The sequence below is a fragment of the Chaetomium strumarium genome, assembly GCF_033439665.1.
Source record: "Chaetomium strumarium strain CBS 333.67 chromosome Unknown B0T15scaffold_3, whole genome shotgun sequence".
NCBI lineage: Eukaryota > Fungi > Ascomycota > Sordariomycetes > Sordariales > Chaetomiaceae > Chaetomium > Chaetomium strumarium.
The window spans coordinates 3,862,426-3,878,472 of NW_026944431.1; the positions used below are offsets into that span (position 1 = coordinate 3,862,426).

The following is a 16,047-nucleotide window of genomic DNA, read 5'->3' on the forward strand; positions in this document are numbered from 1 at the left end:
CAAGCCGCGTTTCCTCTGGTCACAGAATCCTCCAGCGCACGCCGGCAACTGGTCCACGACACCGCTGTGCGTCTCATGTGTGACCCGCGGCAAGCGGAAGGCTCGCGATGCCACATCCAGAATCTCTCGCCTGACCGCTCGGCGGTTCTCGAAACACTGTATAGATGACCGGTCAAGATCGGGAGTGGCCAGGAAATTGCTGTACGGACGGGGGAGCCAGTGGCAATAACTAAGCTATTGGGCATTGCATGTCTGTCCTACAAGCCGAAACGCACAGCACTGTGCACGAGATCTCGGCCGGATGACCAGACAAGCCAACTGGAAGCTAGCCGGCCTCTCTCGCCACACCCGCCCCATGTTTGGTCACACAGGCGCTGGAGACCGGCTTCCGATGCTGCTATGTCGCCGGTTGGACTGCGGGCGTCCGCTGGCACGAAGGCTTTTGTCATTGCCCGGAGGCCTTCCCCGTCGCCAGCAAGAACAGGGCGGTTGCCGGACCTCAACGGTTCTGGGGCTGAGCTTTTTTTTTGTTTTTCTTTTGCTTTTTTTTTTGCAGTCATCTAAGTGTCCGGTGCCACTCCCACTGCCGCGTGGCTTGAGTTGGACAAGATGCAGCAGACTGCTTCATGTCTCCCTCAAGCCACCGTGTACACAACTGTTTCGATCTGCGGAAACATGGCCACAAGGTTTCGCAGAGCCTAGACGGCCCAAATGCGTCAGTCCTGACGTTGTGGGGGGGTGGGAATACAGAGAAGGCTCTACCGACATCACAGGACTCCGCGCTGTCGAGACAACCGCAATGCCCCAGAGCCCCAGGCAAACACGCCGGAAGGTCGAAGATTGCAAGCGGGCCAAGACGTTCGGCACCGAGCAGGCAGCAGGGGCGACCCCTTGATCCGAGAGAAGGTATCCGATTCGCAAAGCGGATGGATTCCGCCTAGCGAAAGCCTCCTCCGGCGAAAGGCCAAGAATAGCTCAGATGGCCTTCGTGTTCTCAATCAGGCGAGCATCGATGGGCATTGGATGTTGCCGCGCTCGCGCATGTTGGCACCTGACTACTAGTAGTACCTACCTACCTAAGGTGGAGCACCGTAGCATACACTGGGTATGTATCAGATGGCGTTGCCAATGTGTGGAGGAGAGAGATCCCGATCCCAATCCCAATCCGATCCATGCATGGGTACTGCAGCCGCCGCTCAATCTGGGCCATTCTCAAGCGGTAAAAGGTCATGGGCTCGGCGAGCCGTCTCTACCTTACTTTGACGCAAGCAATGCCCTTGGCGTGGAAACGTCTTTGTTTGTTCCGATGCAGACACGGGGCTCCTCACGTACTCGTCTGCTAAGCACTGAAGAGTTCCGACAGCAAGAGGACACTTGGTGAGGTCTAGAGAGAGCTTGAAAGATCGGACGAGATGGGCCCCACTCTCCGTTGTCTGTCTCTTCCGTGCACCTGAGAGCTTCGGGTTGTTGTTAAGTTGTTACCGACACGCCATCACCGCCCGCATGTGCCATGATTCAAAGCACGTATATACACGTACCTGTACATCCCTATAAACTACACTGCCTAGTCCTAAGTAAGGTATTCAACTCATCAAACGAGGGTCGGTCTGAGGCAGGCGCTCGTCTCGGCGGCGACGGGTTGAAGTTGTGCAAGGGGTGGAGACTTCATGAATCAAATGAGTGGGGTGCACAGACCAACAGTTTCTGGAAGAGATCCACCCTAGCCTAGGCCCCTGCCATCTGCATCTTCCGTCATCCTCATGGCATGATATGGACTGCCCGGTCGCGAATCCCTGGTGGTACATAGTTGCCCACCAAAACCTCCCTCGGCGAGCCAACGAGGAAGCGCATACTAGCATCGTTCTCGTTGAGCTATACACCCTGACTTGATCCTAACTTTCCCGTGCACGCCCGAACTGCGTGCTGCCTCTATACCCGCCTTGGACACCTCCACGCCAGGGTGATGCCGAAGAAGAGGCGTTCATGCCAGTACAACAAGCCACCGTCCACCGCACCAGCGTTGCTCCGCAGCACGGCTGCGAGCAGAAGCAGCATCCATCATGGTACGTCACCGCGGGGGGTTCGCAGCACCGACCCGTTGCCTCGTGCGCCCAGCCGTTCCAGCTGTCGTGTTTGAAGTCTGAACACGACCCAGATGCAAATGCATCCGTGGCGTGCTTTTTCCGCCGAGCGGGCTTGACAGAGAGATGGCAGCCTTTGCCTCCCACTTCTTTGCTGACCGGAGGATTGCAGATGGCACCTCTCAAGGCCGGGGAGTCAACGAGCTGCTTTCCGACCTCCGCCGCATCGGCCTGAGCGGCAGCGGGCAGCGAACTCCAGATGTAGTTCAGCCGACAGTCCCGCCGTCCATCCGGCAGATCCTCCAGATCCCCGAGACGCCGCCGCCTCGCCCACGGCGGCCTCTCCGGGTGGGCGCTGCCGGCGCCAGGCTTCCGGCAGGACCGGCCCCACCGAGCAGCTGGCTGTCTGCGTCGGAACGGGCGGAGGCTAATTCCGTTCATCGCTGGAGACTTGAAGCCGACGCGGGAAAGGACCGTGAGCAACGCTCCATGCCGGGAGTTAGCCTGCCTGCACGCAGGAGCCTTGTCGACATCGTGCTCCGCCAGTTCGCTCGCTCATGGGAGTGGCAGAAGGAGTATTGCCGGTACCATCTGTATGAACTGCCGGCCCATCTGCGCGTTGCCCTGATTGCCTACCTCGCCAAGTACAGCGGCGAGGGCGTATCGCTTGGGGATCTCAAGGCTGTCCTGCTCCCACCACCGGACGTGCCGGAGTATCAGGACGACCCGGCGCTCGTCCCGAGCGTTTGGAACGAGAGCATCCACTTCCTCGACCTGTCCTGGTCCCTCGGCCGGTCCCTGAAGCTGCGGGAGTTATCCGACCTGCTCTTCCCACCGCAGCCGGAATCCATTATCGACCCGCAGGAATCCTGGGACGCGCCAGAACCGCAGGCCGTTGATATCCCACGCCCACTGCTCCCCAGCCTGACCCATCTCTCGCTCGCCTTGGACCCAGCATCCTCGCAGAAGGTCTCCTGGCGACAGCTGCTCGCCTTCGCGACACACCTCCCGGGGCTGACGCACCTCAGCCTGGGTTTCTGGCCGGAGCCCTGCCTCACGCCCAACGCCAAGCTGACGACGATAACTTCGCCGCAGACTGGCGCTCGCCTGGCGTGGGGCGGGACCACCGTGTACAGCTACTCGCTGGACGACGACTGGGCCGAGGCCATCGTGGTGCTGCGGCAGCTCAGCAGGCGCCTGTACGGGTTGGAATACCTCGACATCTCGGGCTGTGGCGCGTGGTTTCCGGCGCTGTGCGCCAAGACCGACGGCGGCGACATGGTGGACTGGGCGGGCGCTTGGGGGAAGATCACCACGCTGGTGTTGCATCCTGGGTACCGGCTGCCAGAGGAGGACGTCCAACCGGCGGAGACGGCGCGGTATTGGGAGATTGTGGACTACGCGAGAAGGGTGGAGAGGCATGTTAGGGCTCAGAGGAAGGGGGAGGGTCGGTTTATCACTGTCGAGACGGACAAGCGGCCGGACGAGTTATAGCGCGCCGATCCGTGCTTGGTTCGGGACGGAGGAACGAAGAATGGAGGAACGAAGAATGGATAGCATGCTTGATTACCTAAGAACGGAAGAGCGAGACGATGGATAGAACGCAATAGTCAACCTTGTCTTACTGTTGGAGACATCCAAGTTGTCATACCGCAGAAAGATATATTCTTACCCAACCGGCGGAATGTTGTTTTCTACTCTCGGGCTCGCGCACAATGCAACCATTACTCTATTCACTCGGCCTTGTGATCAGGGACGGCATCTAAGGGTCACCCATTGACACATCGAGAGGATGGCATCGGCACAAAACTAGATCTCGTGGGCCTGGCCGAGGTCGGTTACGGCGCTACGAGACTTGGAGGATACGACATATGGGGCGTCCAACAACTTAGGGTCATGACACATTGAGCCACGAAGGACAAGTGACGGTGACAGTGACCGTGGACAGTGGACAACGGCCAGTGGGTTTGCACGAGCCGCGCGAGGGGTTCGAGTCTGAACATGTATGTATGCATGTGCAGAGACTGTGTTTCGATGCATCTCTCCTTGCTATATTAACGGAAAAGATCCCCGGGATCAGGATGGGTAGTGCTAGAATCACCGAGCCCAAGAGCGTATGGGATGAAGGCCCATCAAAATCGGCTTCCGAAGTCCAGACCGGGTATAGCGCAGGTACCAGCGGTGCTTGAGATTCACCACCCACCATTCAAGTGCTCGATAATTCCCCAAGAGGTCCTACTGTGGAATCTGTCCGTTACCGCCCCGTCCCTAGTCAAACAGCACTTCGCCCCTTATCCCCATCCCTACTTGCCGACCCTGAAAATGTACAATACAGTTCAAACGAGCACAGCAAATACACCATATGTTGAATATCCCGCCCAGACCCCGGATTCACGAACTAATATCTCCAGATCGCATCGGCCATGGCCACCACCTGAGCCATCTCCCTCACATCATGCACCCTCACCACATCGGCACCCCCCTGCACCGCAGCCGCCACCGTCGCGGCCGTGCCCCAGATCCTCTCCTTGGGCGTCGGCACCCCGGTCACCCTGCCGATAAAGCTCTTCCTGCTCGACCCAACCAGCCACGGCAACCCTTGCAGGCCAGGCCAGCTCCTCAGCTCGTCCAGATGGCGCAGCACGTCGACGTTCTGCCGCCCGACCTTGGCGAACCCCAACCCGGGATCCAGCACGATGCGCCAGCGCCGCACGCCCGCCTCCTCGGCCGCCCGCACGCGCGCCACCAGCTCCCGCGCGATGCCCGCGACCAGCCCGCCCTCGCTGGCCGGGTACTCGGCCAGGGCGTTCATGGTGGCGGGCGTGCCGCGCATGTGCATCAGGCAGACGGTGGCGCCGAGGCGCGCGACGGTCGGCAGCATGGCCGGGTCCATGGAGCCGCCCGAGACGTCGTTGACGATGTCGGCGCCCGCGCCCACGGCCGCCTCGGCCACGGCGGCGCGGTACGTGTCGACGCTGATCAGCACGGGGCGCGAGGCCAGGGCGGGGGACGAGCGGATGAGCCGGATCGCGGGCACCACGCGTGCCAGTTCCTCTTCGAGCGGTACCTCGGGCGCGCCGGGGGCGGTGGACTGCCCGCCTACGTCGATCATGGTCGCGCCGGCGTCGAGGAGCGTGGTGATGGTCTGGTGGAGGGCGGAATGGTCCAGCGGGTTGTTGGCGCCGCCGTCGGAGAAGGAGTCCGGCGTCATGTTGAGGATGGCCATCACGTGCGTCTTGCGCGACGGGTTGAGCGCCTGGATGGGCGGGTGGTGCGGCGAGAGCGGGGTCATGGTGGTGAGCGCCGCGGTTTTGGACGGCGGGACGGCGGAGAGGTAGTCGGCTGTGAGACGCCAAGGGCGCGATGGGTCGATGGGTTTGTCCGGGATGAGTCTAGGCGGCGGAAGTGAGTTAGGTTCATGGTCTTGTTCCTATGGGGTAAGGGCTTAGATAGGGGGGAGGGGAAGGTGGGGGGGGAGCGTTTACTCGGCTAGGGGACGGAGGACAAATTCCCGCTCGGGGATGCTGATGTGAGGGATCTTGAGGCGCTCATGGTCGAATTGGAGGTTCTCGTAGAGGAGAATGTCCAGATCGATGTTGCGAGGCCCCTTGTCGATGAGCTTCTTGCGACCCAATGACGTTTCGATGTCCTGAAGCGCATCGAGCAACTCGAGAGGCTCCAGGGTCGTTTCAACCTGAAGCTACGCCTTAGTCTCGGGACAAGGCTCACAGGCGGGACGCAGAGAAGGCACAGGGGCTGACGAACCTCGCAGGCACCATTGACAAATCTATCCTGGTCTAGCACGTACATGGGCTCCGTCTCCCACAGGCTGCTCGTCCGCTTCACCCTAATCCCCCGCGCGTCCATCTCCTTGCACGCCTTCTCGATCCAGCCGATGCGGTCGCCCATGTTGCTGCCCAGAGCGATGTACGCGGTCCGCTTGCGCGGCGCTTCTTGGGGGGCGCCACTCATCTTTGCTGGCAAGTCAATAATGCTTGTGCCGGGCTTGTACTTCTGCGGCAGCGTGTATCTCTTGAAGGGGAGCGAGTCGGCCGCACGTCTTGAAAATAACCGCCTGCCGCTGTCGATCCTGCTTACGCGCAGCGTCTGGCCGCAGCGACATACATGCCGCACACGCGACGGCGGTATTTGTGGCTGATTCAGTGGCCCGAACAAGGTGAGTGAGAGACGCTTCATTTTCAACTCATCTTGAGGTCATTGAGCGCAGAATCCGGTGTTGTGAGCGTAGGGCTGGATCCACAGTCCATCAGAAAGAGGGTTAGGGTTGCCTCGAGTTGAATGCGCAGGCCGTGCGCTTGACTGAATCCTCAGCCTTGTGCATGCCCACGGTTGACCTTTTCCGTTTGACCCGGCTACCGTCAAAGTCGATGCTGATGGTGAATCCGCCGCAAGTAGTTCCATCTCAATGGTGTTGTCGCTCAGCTGAAAAGGGGTTCACTACCTTGCTGCGGATAATGCTGCTGCTGCAATACAAAGGCGTATCACAGGTTTGGTTCAATGTGGGGTTGAGGTTACAATGTGAGAGAACTGGAACTGGCCGCTCCTCCCCAAATCATCGATCCACAACCTTGCGTCCTACTCGAACGAGGACCAGACATCTCGACCGCAACACTTACCGGCAACGTTATTGATCGGCTTCGTCGAGTAAATGAACCGAGCCGACCTCGCCGTGCCTCGGCACCGGGTCACGAGCGGGTCTCCTCCGCACTTTCCTCCGGGCGGACCTTTCCCAAAACAGGCTAGCGTGAAGCGGCGGGCAACCTCGGCACAAGGCCCATTGTCCTGGCAAGCCCGGGTTCAAGATGGCTGATTCCCCAGACCGTATTTGCGACGCCACCACGCCTCCTTCCGTCCAATTTCTCCTAGAACAGCGCATCTGCTTGTGACTTTGGGTTTTGCTTCGCTTTTGATACCACTGTGTTTGCAAATCAGTCGACGCCATGGCTTCTCCTCGTAAGTTCCCTTTCGCAACCAGTGATGCTGCTCCTGGGGACGCCATGTGCGCGCTGTTGACTATGCGCGACATGTGACGGCACGGCATGCATGGCTAACCTGTCGCACCCACAGAGAAAATCCGCACCGAGATCACTGATCTTTTTAAGATCAACCACCCCATCCTCCTCGCCGGCATGAACGTTGCCGCCGGTCCCAAGCTGGCCGCGGCGGTCACAAATGCCGGTGGTCTGGGTGTGCTGGGCGGCATCAACTACACTCCCGAGATGCTGAAGGATCAAATCGACGAGCTCAAGTCGCATCTGCATGATAAGAAGGCGCCTTTTGGTGTCGACCTGCTGTTGCCCCAGGTCGGCGGCAATGCGCGGAAAACCAAGTAGGTCCAAACATCGCGCCACGGCCACGACGACCCAGGCTGACCATCTGCGCTTCACAGCTACGACTACACCAAGGGCAAGCTTGACCAGCTCATCGACATCATCATAGAGTCGGGCGCCAAGCTCTTCGTCTCGGCCGTCGGCGTTCCCCCCAGGCACGTCGTCGAGAAGCTGCACAAGAACGGCATCATCTACATGAACATGATCGGCCACCCCAAGCACGTCAAGAAGTGCCTGGACCTCGGCGTCGACATCATCTGCGCCCAGGGAGGCGAGGGTGGCGGCCACACGGGCGACATCGCGACCACCGTCCTGATCCCCGCCGTCGTGCAGGCCGTCAAGGGCCACAAGTCGCCGCTCACCGGCAGGCCGGTGCAGGTGATTGCCGCAGGCGGTATCCACAACGGCCAGCTGCTGGCGGCTGCGCTGATGATGGGCGCCAGCGCCGTCTGGGTAGGCACCCGCTTCGTCCTCTCCGAGGAGGCCGGCGCGCCCGAGTCGCACAAGGAGGCCGTGCGCACCGCGAGCTTCGACGACACCGTCCGCACGCTCATCTTCACGGGCCGCCCGCTGCGCGTGCGCAAGAATCCGTACATCATGAACTGGGAGGAGGAGCGCCAGCAGGAGATCAAGGAGCTCACCTCCCAGGGCAAGCTTCCCTACGAGGCCGACCTGGATAAGGTCATGTCGGGCGAGGCCGAGCAGACGCCCGCCCTCAAGGGCTTGAAGGAGAGCGCCGGTGACGATGTCGACGTCGAGGACCTGCTCGACCAGTTCCGCCCTTTCCTCATGGGCCAGTGCGCCGCGGTCTGCAACGACAAGAAGCCGGCGAAGCAGATTGTGGACGAGTTCATCGACGACGCGACCGCGTGCCTCAAGCAGGGCAACTCGTACCTCGCGCGGGAGTCGAAGCTATAAGACGCTATAGATGGAGGGAAGTGTATTTATAGTTGGAGTTTTATAATGAGCCCATTGTTTTGATCTGATACCATGCTGTCACGTTTGCCGAGCCTTTCTTGTGTTGATATGTTGATTGCCATGTTGGTTCTGCTTGGGTCAAGGTCATCATGCAGCATTGGATAATTGCTCTTTCAGGATGAAGTTATTCGTTAGGTTGTTTTTTTTTGGACGTTTGGGGGGCCAGGGACTGAAGGAGTTTCCAGGTTGTCCCATTGCTTTGCCCAGTGAAACGTTCAGTTCATTGTTTCTCGAGCCGGCACCGGTCAGCGATCCGGGAAAAGTGGGGCCTCGAACCGGGGCATCCGGGCCAAGGCCCGGTCGCGGGACCGGATTCCGAAACTCGCCAACACTTTACCACGGGTTTGGATGTTGCGGTCGGAAACGGGTCGCCCAACCCCGCATGAACACAAAACACTGCAGTCCGCGGAGGCTGGGGTACTACTCCCCTCATCGGAACTTGTGCACTCGGCTGACCCGCGTCGCACCCGGGCCCCAAGCCAGCGGGCCCGCAACGGCGCATGTCTGGGAAGCACTGGCCATAAAACGACGGGACCGTTTCCCCCATAGTGAGGTCGGCCGGTGCATATCCTGCCCCCGAAAAATAGCAATGCTTCCAAAGCCTTGCCTTTGGACATCTGCCCGCAGCTTGCTGGCCGTGGGTTGACCCTCCCCTTTGCCCGGTATTGCTGCATCCCTGTGACACATCAGACCCATGGCAAGACGGAGGGCCAAACTCGCTTGCTCTTACTCCTTGCTTGCTTCTTGTGATGGCGGGGCCGGCTCTTCTACAAGTTGAGTTCTCACCGTCGATGCTTGACCGGGTCGTCCGAGCCCAACGCCAGCCAACCTAACTCGAGACGGCCATCCCAGCGGCCAACTGCGATGGGGTCTCGTTCTGTTTCGTCTCTTGCCTGCTTCCGGGTGCTTGGTCCAGTGTGCAGCAGTGCTGTCACTTCGTCGGATATATAGGCTGGAGATCAGCTATGCTCATCTCCGGTCTACCTTTCTTTCACCATCCCCTCGGGACATGCAGTGAGGAATAGCCTCTCTTGACACTCCTTACCTAGTCTTTCCTTCCGAACCAGCCCCAAGCGGCCGACACTCCTTTTCTACACTCCTTTCCTTCTCTCCGAGGTTTCTTTCCTTCTTGAACACAGCCTCTCTTTTTTGCAAGAGAATCAGGGGCTGGTCCCTTTGATCTGATAAGAGTTCACTACTAGTCACTCCTTTATATCTTCCAATCCTACAAGATGAGAGGACTCAGCAATGGTGGTGGAGGCGGGGTGGACATGATCCTCAAGATCGCCCCCATCGCCTGCTCTTTCTTTGCCTTTCTGTTCATGGCCATCGCCCTGTCCTCGGGCATGAAGCCGGACTACCTCGAGGGGATCAGCATCATTCACGTGAGCCTCCCCACTCTCTCACACACTCTTTCTTATAACTACTAGGCTCAGGCCCTACTAACACCCCGGCCCTCCTTTGCCAGTTCAACATGTCCACACTCGGCAAGAACCTCATCAAGGCGCCCGATGTCGCCGAGGCGGCCAAGGGGGGCTGCAACAAGGCCGGCAACGGCATCAGCAACGCGGCCGACAAGATCGGCGACGGCCTGGGCAAGGTGGGCGGCCTGTTCGGCGCGGAGGACAAGGTCGACGACGCGATCGACAGCGCGGGCGACACGGTCGGCGGCGCGGCCGAGGACGCGTGCAACAAGGGCGCCGAGGTGGCCAACCAGGCGGTGCAGCTGACCGCCGACGCGGTCGACAAGGTCGCGGGCAGCATCGCCAAGGCGCTGGGGATCAGGGAGTACTACTCGCTGCACATCGGCGCGCTCTGCGAGGGCGACTACGACCCGCTGTTCAGCGACCCCAAGGCCGAGCCGGACGTGGACAAGTGCTCGCCCAAGTTCCGCGCGAACAAGACCGACCTGAGCAAGAAGCTCGACGAGGAGCTGCAGGTCGGGCCCTTCAAGTTCAAGCTCAGCGACCTGGACCTCGTCGAGGCGATCCAGAAGGCCTTCGACCTCATCCCGCGCGCGCTCGCCGCCATGGGCGTCTTCTTCCTGCTGGCGACGCTCGCCACCCTTGCGGGCTTCCTGCTCTCGCTGGTTGTGTTCGCCACCACGTTCGCCATGCGCGGCGCGCAGAAGGTGGCGGTGCTGGGCGCGCTGGCGCTCACGGGGCTCGGCTGGTTCCTCTTGCTCATCGGCGTCGTCGGCATCACGGTCGTGGCGGAGAAGGTTAAGAAGGCGGTCAACGAGCACGGCGACAAGTTCGGCATGTCGGCCGGCACCAGCGCGGGGCTGTACTTCCTCATCTGGGCGTCGCTCGTGTTCTCGACCTTTGCGCTGGCGACGCTGGTCTTCCTCTGGCTGCGCCGGCCGTGGGAGGAGGATGCGGAGGAGGGGGCGGCGTATGCAGAGAAGAATCAATCTGTGAGCACCATGCAGGACGACCATGGGTTCTATCAGGAGCCGATCAATGGCGGGCCGGGGCCGGCACAGGAGCAGATGTACGGCGGCCAGCCTCAAGGCGGGAGGTATTAAAGGAAAGGGGTGGAGGCTGGTGTAAGCGGAGTCGGAGCCGGAGCCTGACTGACTGACGTTCGTTCCCTCATCGACACCCCTTTACCGTATGATCTTCCGTTATGACATGCCCTTCGCTTTACACTAGGACCTTCCGTGTTATGGGAGGTTGACACTCGTTTTCACATCATCGTTTTTGTTTGCGATAAGGGCTGGCAGTCTCGACACTGAGGCTGCCTTACCGAACGAAAATCTCCTCACTCTTTCAGTACTGGCCGGTCAGGTTCAGGCGACGTCGTCTCTCGCTTGCTAGACTCCGAAGCATCACTCGATCTTTTCCGACTATCCTTTATTTTTATCTTCGTCACTCCTTCGATTGACACTTTCGCTCGACATCTAAAGTGTATCAGTAGTCCTTGCATGGGTTGGGGCGTGGGCGTTGGGTGTTTGGATGTTCTCTTGGAATTGGATACATCGGTTCCGTGTCTTGGATCAGGTCATCGTCGCTGCTCGCTTCCGGGTAGACCGCCATTCGTTCTGTTAATGCAGTTTACTGTAGTGGGAATGGAGTAGACTGATCATTGTTGTCTCTGGCTATGAAATCTCCTTGCTGAAGTTCATGCAGTGAAATGTCTGTTGAGTCCATGAGCCTTGGCGTGTGTTGACAGGCTATTGTTGTCGCGCTAGCTGTGCCCAAACAAATACACCCTGCCTCTGCAGTGTGACGTCAAAGGCGCCCCTATTCCCGTTCGGGAAAGCTTCTGTTCCTGTGCCCTTCTCAGGCAGACCAGATTGGGCCAACACATCAGTTCCTCCGCTGTCGACGTTCTTCCTTTATTACCGCCTCAATTTGGATTAAGGATACGGATAGTATCCTGCCGTTTATTTCTGGGTTGCCGTCCAAATCGCAGGTCATCCCGGCCTAATAAGCCGTCCCACACCGCCCCTACCCACCTGCTTCAGCTTCAGCTTCAACAGCAACAGCTTTACATATCCCGGAAGTGAGAAAATGCCACGCCTGCCCATCCTCGACTCGGACGAAGAGCGCGAGCAGCTGCTCACCGAGAGCCGGCGCCGCGCGCGCCGGATCCTGCACGGCTTCATCGACTTCGCTTTCCAGGGCAACGTGCTCGAGATCGCGTTCGGGCTGATCCTGGCGTCCATGTTCACGGCGCTGGTCACGTCCTTCGTCAGCGACATCCTGCTGCCGCCGCTGTCGGTGCTGCTGCCGCTGAACAAGAACCTGGAGGAGAAGTTCGCCGTGCTGCGCGCGGGGCCGAACCAGCCGTACAACACGCTCAAGCAGGCCCAGGACGATGGCGCGGTTGTCATGGCTTACGGGTAAGAGAACATTTTTTCCCACCTAACTATATACATTATTCATTTGACGAAGAAGAGGGCTTTGGGTGCTGTTATTTAAGGTTGTGTGTGTGCTGACCACGAGCACAGCTTCTTCCTGAACCGGCTACTCAATTTCATGGGCGTCGGCTTCTCGCTGTACGGCTTGGCTGCTGTGTACCAGTGCGTCTCGCAGGATCCGATCATCAAGCACACGGTCAAATGCAGGTATTGCCGGAAGAGGATCAATGAGAAGGTAAGTGGGTAACGCTTGCGACTAATAAGGGAATCTTGGTGCTGACGTGGTGGAGGCTCAACGATGTGTGAATTGCTCCAGTTGGCAGGACGGCAGGGAGGATGTGCAGCCCAACTAGAGGTAGGTAAGGCGTGTAAGGTCGAGGGGCTGTCATCAGGGGAGAGTTCCAAACCACGGGTAATGAACCCCTTGACGTTTGCCCTCCTCATTAACTCAAAAAGAAGGGTTGTTAATCCCATCCGTTCCACACGTATGGTCCTGGCAAAGCTCGCGACGCGTTGTAGTGACACAGAGTAGGTATCATTACGTATTTTCTATCGACATACTTCGTATTCAAGCTTAAATCACACCTCCTCTGCCTATCTCTTACATGAGCATGGCACCGCCCACGAAAGCAGCGGCACCCAGGACAACGGCGTTCTGGGTGATGCGCGGGACGCCGCCGGTGCTCGAGCTCGTGGTCGCGCTGGTGGTCTCGGTGCCCTGGCTGTTCGTGACGGTGGCCGTGTTCGTGGCCGTAGAGAGCGTGGTATCGGTGCCGGTGGCCGTGACCGTGGCGGTGCTGTCCACGGTGGTGGTAGTGCCGGCGCCGCCCGCCAGCTTGTCGGCGCCCGCGGTGATGGCGACGGGCACGATCATGCTTTTGTACCCCGTGAGGACGTCACTCACGTGCGAGGTCGCCTTGGCCGACACCATCTCCCCGACGCACGAGGCGACGTCCTTGCTCGGGTCTAGCTTGCAGTTCGCTTCCACAGAGCTGAATTTGCAGATCAACGGTTAGTCATCATGGATCCAACGTTGCTCGGAAAAGGGAAAGGTGGGGGGGAGACTGACTAGACCTGGTTCTCTTCGGCGGTGTAGGCCATGGTATAGCCCAAGGTCGACGGTCCGTAGACGACGGTGAGCCCGGGTCCAAGGCCGCACTCGTACGACGGGGTGTCCGACGGGCAGTTCACGAAGTACTGCGTGGCCGTGGGACCGGCCGAGATGACGGAGCCGGCCATCTGCTGGGGCATCGCATCGGCCATCGGCAACAGGATCGAGACGGTGGTAGTCTGCGCGGCCGCGAGGCCCGCAGCCAGGAGCATGGAAGCAGCGTGTTTCATGGTGACGGGCGTTGAGATGAGCTGGTAAAACCACAGTAGCGATCGACGGGTTGTTATGGCTATTAGGGCGGGAAGTTGAGTATAACCTTAATGAGCGACGGTCGGAGAGATGGGAATGATCGCTGGTTTTTCATCCCCAGACATCCCCGGGTAGCAGTCACATTTTATCTGGTTTTGCCTTGTCCCCAGGAGTTCTAGGCACAGCTAAACTTGATCCTTCGCTCCACTTCAACATCGCATGGTCTCCGGAAATTGCGGGTGAGGTCTAGGCTGCGCGGCCAATCCGGACGGACGACCTTCCGGCTTCCTGCAGGGGGACGCGAGACGGCGGAGTCTCCTGACCGATAACCTTTGATGTAATGTGGACTGGAGACCACTCTGGATGAGCCACAATCCTTAGAAATGCAAAGCGACTGAATCAGCCACAGCTCTGCCTTGTCTTGATCTCTTCTTCCTCCAATCCTGCATATAAAGTCGAGAGGCATTGTGCCACAGTGGACCTCGCTCGCCTACTCAGCGTAGGAACCTATCCCGGTCGGAATTCAGCCTCGTCTGCTTTCCTAGTATTCCTGGGAGTAGTTATTTTCCTAGCGGATAGCCGAAGGAGTTGGCGAATTTCCGCAAGCAGGCAGCAGGCAAACAGGCATTGTTGTATTTCACCGCCCAAAAGACTGTTCGCTATTCTTCAACCTTTTTCCCTTCAACACTTCGGATGAGGCCAGCAACTTACGTAGTGGCATTGTTGACAACCTCGGCAGTATGTCGGTAGCAACTAAGTCGTGCAACGTAACGTCGCTCCTGAGCACACGGCACCGTTGAATTGGTGAATCCTCGAACTGCCGAGTTGGAACCTACACACACACTCCCGTCGCCTCTCAAACTCCTCGGATGGCATCTCCGTGTCGTCTCCGTAAACACCACGGCACTGCAATGCGGAAGCGGCCGTATGCTGGACTTGGCAACTCGTCGGCCGTTCGGCCACGGCACAGCGCCGAGAACTTGCCAAGCGGCGCCAAGAGATGATTTGCACTGACGACCACCGCAACCGAAACCGACAACCACCACCCACCCACCGCACACCCATTTTTCCCCGTCGTTCTCCTCTTCGTGAACATTGAACAATGGCTGTGCCACGAGAGGGCCGTGTAGCAGTAACCGCATCATGATGAGATCGCAGGGCCCGGCTGCTCTCCTCGCCTGGCTCTGCGCCGCGGCCAGCAGCGCCCTCGCCCAGTTGACCGTGTCGGTCTTCTTGCCGGAATATAGCGACTCGGACTGGGTGGCACTCCGCGGAAGTATCCTCAGTAGTGTGAGTTGTCTCTCCAAGTCGGTACATATAGTACTTCAGACAGTTGAAGACGCTAGAGCCCCCTAACAACCGCCCCCCAGGACAACTCTGCGACCGCATACACCGTGTTTTGCGCAGAGCAGGCGCCCAGCTGCCAGATCGCGGGCGAGCTGCCCTTCGTCTTCACCGAGGGACCCCATACGCTTGTGTACACGGGCTCTGATCCCGGGACTCTGTCCGTGTTACCTACCTACCTTACCTTACCCAAAACCATCCCCCCTCTCGCCGGCCGGGCAGCTAGAGAATACCCTACACTAGATGGACCGTTCGCTGACCACAGCCCCTTCCCCTCCCCCTTTTAGAACGGCGGACCTCCGGTGCGAGCTAGACGGGACAACGGCGGCGACCTGCACGGGCTCATCCTCGTTCGGCTCCAATTACCGGGACGGCACCCTGACGGGCCCGACGCAGACCAGTTGGACCAAGACGTTCGCCGCCGCCGACGTGACGTGGGGCGTGCTGGCCCTGACCACGCCGGGGCCGCTGCCCGGTACGACCGACATTGACGGCACCGTGGCGGCCACCGTGACCTCTTCGGGCTCGATTCCGGAACCGACGACTTCGGGAGCGCACCGCCAGCGAAGGGTACGAGCGGGGATGGCGGGCTCTATGTTTATGATGGTGGTGGCGGTCATGTTGGGGTTTCTCCAATTTGGATGACGTGACGATAGGCGAGCGAGTCTTAAAGAGCGGGGGCTTCGGGGTTTGGGGTTGGGTAACGGGGGGGCGCTTCCGGTTGACGGTTACGGTACAACATTCAATTTTCCGTTTTGCTGTTTCCTTCGTTGAAGAAATACCCCCTTTTTGTTGCGCTTGCGGTCGCTGGAAGACGGATGTCTCGGAATATAACGTTACTCTGTCCATCAAGCGTGTGTTCATATATTTTATGTAGGTACTAGTACAGCGCACAAGCCGAGGATGACACATGCTGCTTGCATACAGGTACCTTTCTCATTGGCCATCCACAGCCAACAGCCAACAGCTGCTCGCCAGCCGGCACACGGCTGCCAGCCATAATCGCGCGGTTATCAACCGATCCTCGCCGCTCAGTCGTTCGGATTTTAAGCTCTGGTTTCAGGTTTT

General features: G+C 59.2%; 8 protein-coding genes across 8 annotated transcripts; 6 read left to right on the forward strand and 2 right to left on the reverse strand.

The window, feature by feature from the left end:
* Window positions 1–114: 114 nt before the first annotated feature.
* Window positions 115–984, forward strand: B0T15DRAFT_180841 (uncharacterized protein). Its single transcript, XM_062862305.1, has one exon. The coding sequence runs from the start codon at window positions 302–304 to the stop codon at window positions 893–895; it is 594 nt and encodes a 197-aa protein (XP_062723289.1). The 5' UTR covers window positions 115–301; the 3' UTR covers window positions 896–984.
* A 710-nt stretch (window positions 985–1,694) lies between these two features.
* B0T15DRAFT_180858 (uncharacterized protein) lies at window positions 1,695–3,733 on the forward strand. Its single transcript, XM_062862306.1, has 2 exons — window positions 1,695–2,063; window positions 2,254–3,733. Exons 1-2 carry the CDS (start codon window positions 1,964–1,966, stop codon window positions 3,573–3,575), a joined length of 1,422 nt encoding a protein of 473 aa, XP_062723290.1. The 5' UTR covers window positions 1,695–1,963; the 3' UTR covers window positions 3,576–3,733.
* A 746-nt stretch (window positions 3,734–4,479) lies between these two features.
* On the reverse strand, window positions 4,480–6,278 carry B0T15DRAFT_510777 (Dihydropteroate synthase-like protein; the record flags this gene model as incomplete). The annotated part of the gene is made up of 3 exons (XM_062867877.1): window positions 4,480–5,473; window positions 5,567–5,775; window positions 5,847–6,278. The coding sequence occupies 3 exons, from the start codon at window positions 6,276–6,278 to the stop codon at window positions 4,480–4,482; spliced, it is 1,635 nt and encodes a 544-aa protein (XP_062723291.1).
* Window positions 6,279–6,660: 382 nt separating this feature from the next.
* Window positions 6,661–8,424, forward strand: B0T15DRAFT_180862 (2-nitropropane dioxygenase). The gene is made up of 3 exons (XM_062862307.1): window positions 6,661–7,055; window positions 7,170–7,431; window positions 7,492–8,424. The coding sequence occupies exons 1-3, from the start codon at window positions 7,043–7,045 to the stop codon at window positions 8,348–8,350; spliced, it is 1,134 nt and encodes a 377-aa protein (XP_062723292.1). The 5' UTR covers window positions 6,661–7,042; the 3' UTR covers window positions 8,351–8,424.
* Window positions 8,425–9,462: 1,038 nt separating this feature from the next.
* On the forward strand, window positions 9,463–11,055 carry B0T15DRAFT_180966 (uncharacterized protein). The gene is made up of 2 exons (XM_062862308.1): window positions 9,463–9,795; window positions 9,841–11,055. The coding sequence occupies exon 2, from the start codon at window positions 9,885–9,887 to the stop codon at window positions 10,935–10,937; it is 1,053 nt and encodes a 350-aa protein (XP_062723293.1). The 5' UTR covers window positions 9,463–9,795; window positions 9,841–9,884; the 3' UTR covers window positions 10,938–11,055.
* A 769-nt stretch (window positions 11,056–11,824) lies between these two features.
* On the forward strand, window positions 11,825–12,808 carry B0T15DRAFT_181173 (large-conductance mechanosensitive channel). Its single transcript, XM_062862311.1, has 3 exons — window positions 11,825–12,257; window positions 12,366–12,510; window positions 12,566–12,808. Exons 1-3 carry the CDS (start codon window positions 11,926–11,928, stop codon window positions 12,626–12,628), a joined length of 540 nt encoding a protein of 179 aa, XP_062723294.1. The 5' UTR covers window positions 11,825–11,925; the 3' UTR covers window positions 12,629–12,808.
* Window positions 12,809–12,876: 68 nt separating this feature from the next.
* On the reverse strand, window positions 12,877–13,616 carry B0T15DRAFT_510781 (uncharacterized protein; the record flags this gene model as incomplete). The annotated part of the gene is made up of 2 exons (XM_062867878.1): window positions 12,877–13,267; window positions 13,345–13,616. The coding sequence occupies 2 exons, from the start codon at window positions 13,614–13,616 to the stop codon at window positions 12,877–12,879; spliced, it is 663 nt and encodes a 220-aa protein (XP_062723295.1).
* An 866-nt stretch (window positions 13,617–14,482) lies between these two features.
* Window positions 14,483–15,757, forward strand: B0T15DRAFT_181178 (uncharacterized protein). The gene is made up of 3 exons (XM_062862312.1): window positions 14,483–14,925; window positions 14,982–15,139; window positions 15,267–15,757. Exons 1-3 carry the CDS (start codon window positions 14,779–14,781, stop codon window positions 15,622–15,624), a joined length of 663 nt encoding a protein of 220 aa, XP_062723296.1. The 5' UTR covers window positions 14,483–14,778; the 3' UTR covers window positions 15,625–15,757.
* The last annotated feature ends 290 nt before the right edge of the window (window positions 15,758–16,047 follow it).

What these genes read in the sequence shown, in the direction of transcription:
- B0T15DRAFT_180841 (XM_062862305.1), top strand. Translation starts at nt 302, where the DNA reads ATGACCAGACAAGCCAACTGGAAGCTAGCCGGCCTCTCTCGCCACACC.
- B0T15DRAFT_180858 (XM_062862306.1), top strand. Translation starts at nt 1,964, where the DNA reads ATGCCGAAGAAGAGGCGTTCATGCCAGTACAACAAGCCACCGTCCACC. An exon ending in CAGAAGCAGCATCCATCATG is followed by an intron (nt 2,064 to 2,253) that starts GTACGTCACCGC and finishes GGAGGATTGCAG; the next exon opens with ATGGCACCTCTCAAGGCCGG.
- B0T15DRAFT_180862 (XM_062862307.1), top strand. An exon ending in GGCAATGCGCGGAAAACCAA is followed by an intron (nt 7,432 to 7,491) that starts GTAGGTCCAAAC and finishes TGCGCTTCACAG; the next exon opens with CTACGACTACACCAAGGGCA.
- B0T15DRAFT_180966 (XM_062862308.1), top strand. Translation starts at nt 9,885, where the DNA reads ATGTCCACACTCGGCAAGAACCTCATCAAGGCGCCCGATGTCGCCGAG.
- B0T15DRAFT_181173 (XM_062862311.1), top strand. Translation starts at nt 11,926, where the DNA reads ATGCCACGCCTGCCCATCCTCGACTCGGACGAAGAGCGCGAGCAGCTG. An exon ending in GCGGTTGTCATGGCTTACGG is followed by an intron (nt 12,258 to 12,365) that starts GTAAGAGAACAT and finishes CCACGAGCACAG; the next exon opens with CTTCTTCCTGAACCGGCTAC. An exon ending in GGAAGAGGATCAATGAGAAG is followed by an intron (nt 12,511 to 12,565) that starts GTAAGTGGGTAA and finishes GACGTGGTGGAG; the next exon opens with GCTCAACGATGTGTGAATTG.
- B0T15DRAFT_181178 (XM_062862312.1), top strand. Translation starts at nt 14,779, where the DNA reads ATGATGAGATCGCAGGGCCCGGCTGCTCTCCTCGCCTGGCTCTGCGCC. An exon ending in GCGGAAGTATCCTCAGTAGT is followed by an intron (nt 14,926 to 14,981) that starts GTGAGTTGTCTC and finishes TGAAGACGCTAG; the next exon opens with AGCCCCCTAACAACCGCCCC. An exon ending in GGCTCTGATCCCGGGACTCT is followed by an intron (nt 15,140 to 15,266) that starts GTCCGTGTTACC and finishes TCCCCCTTTTAG; the next exon opens with AACGGCGGACCTCCGGTGCG.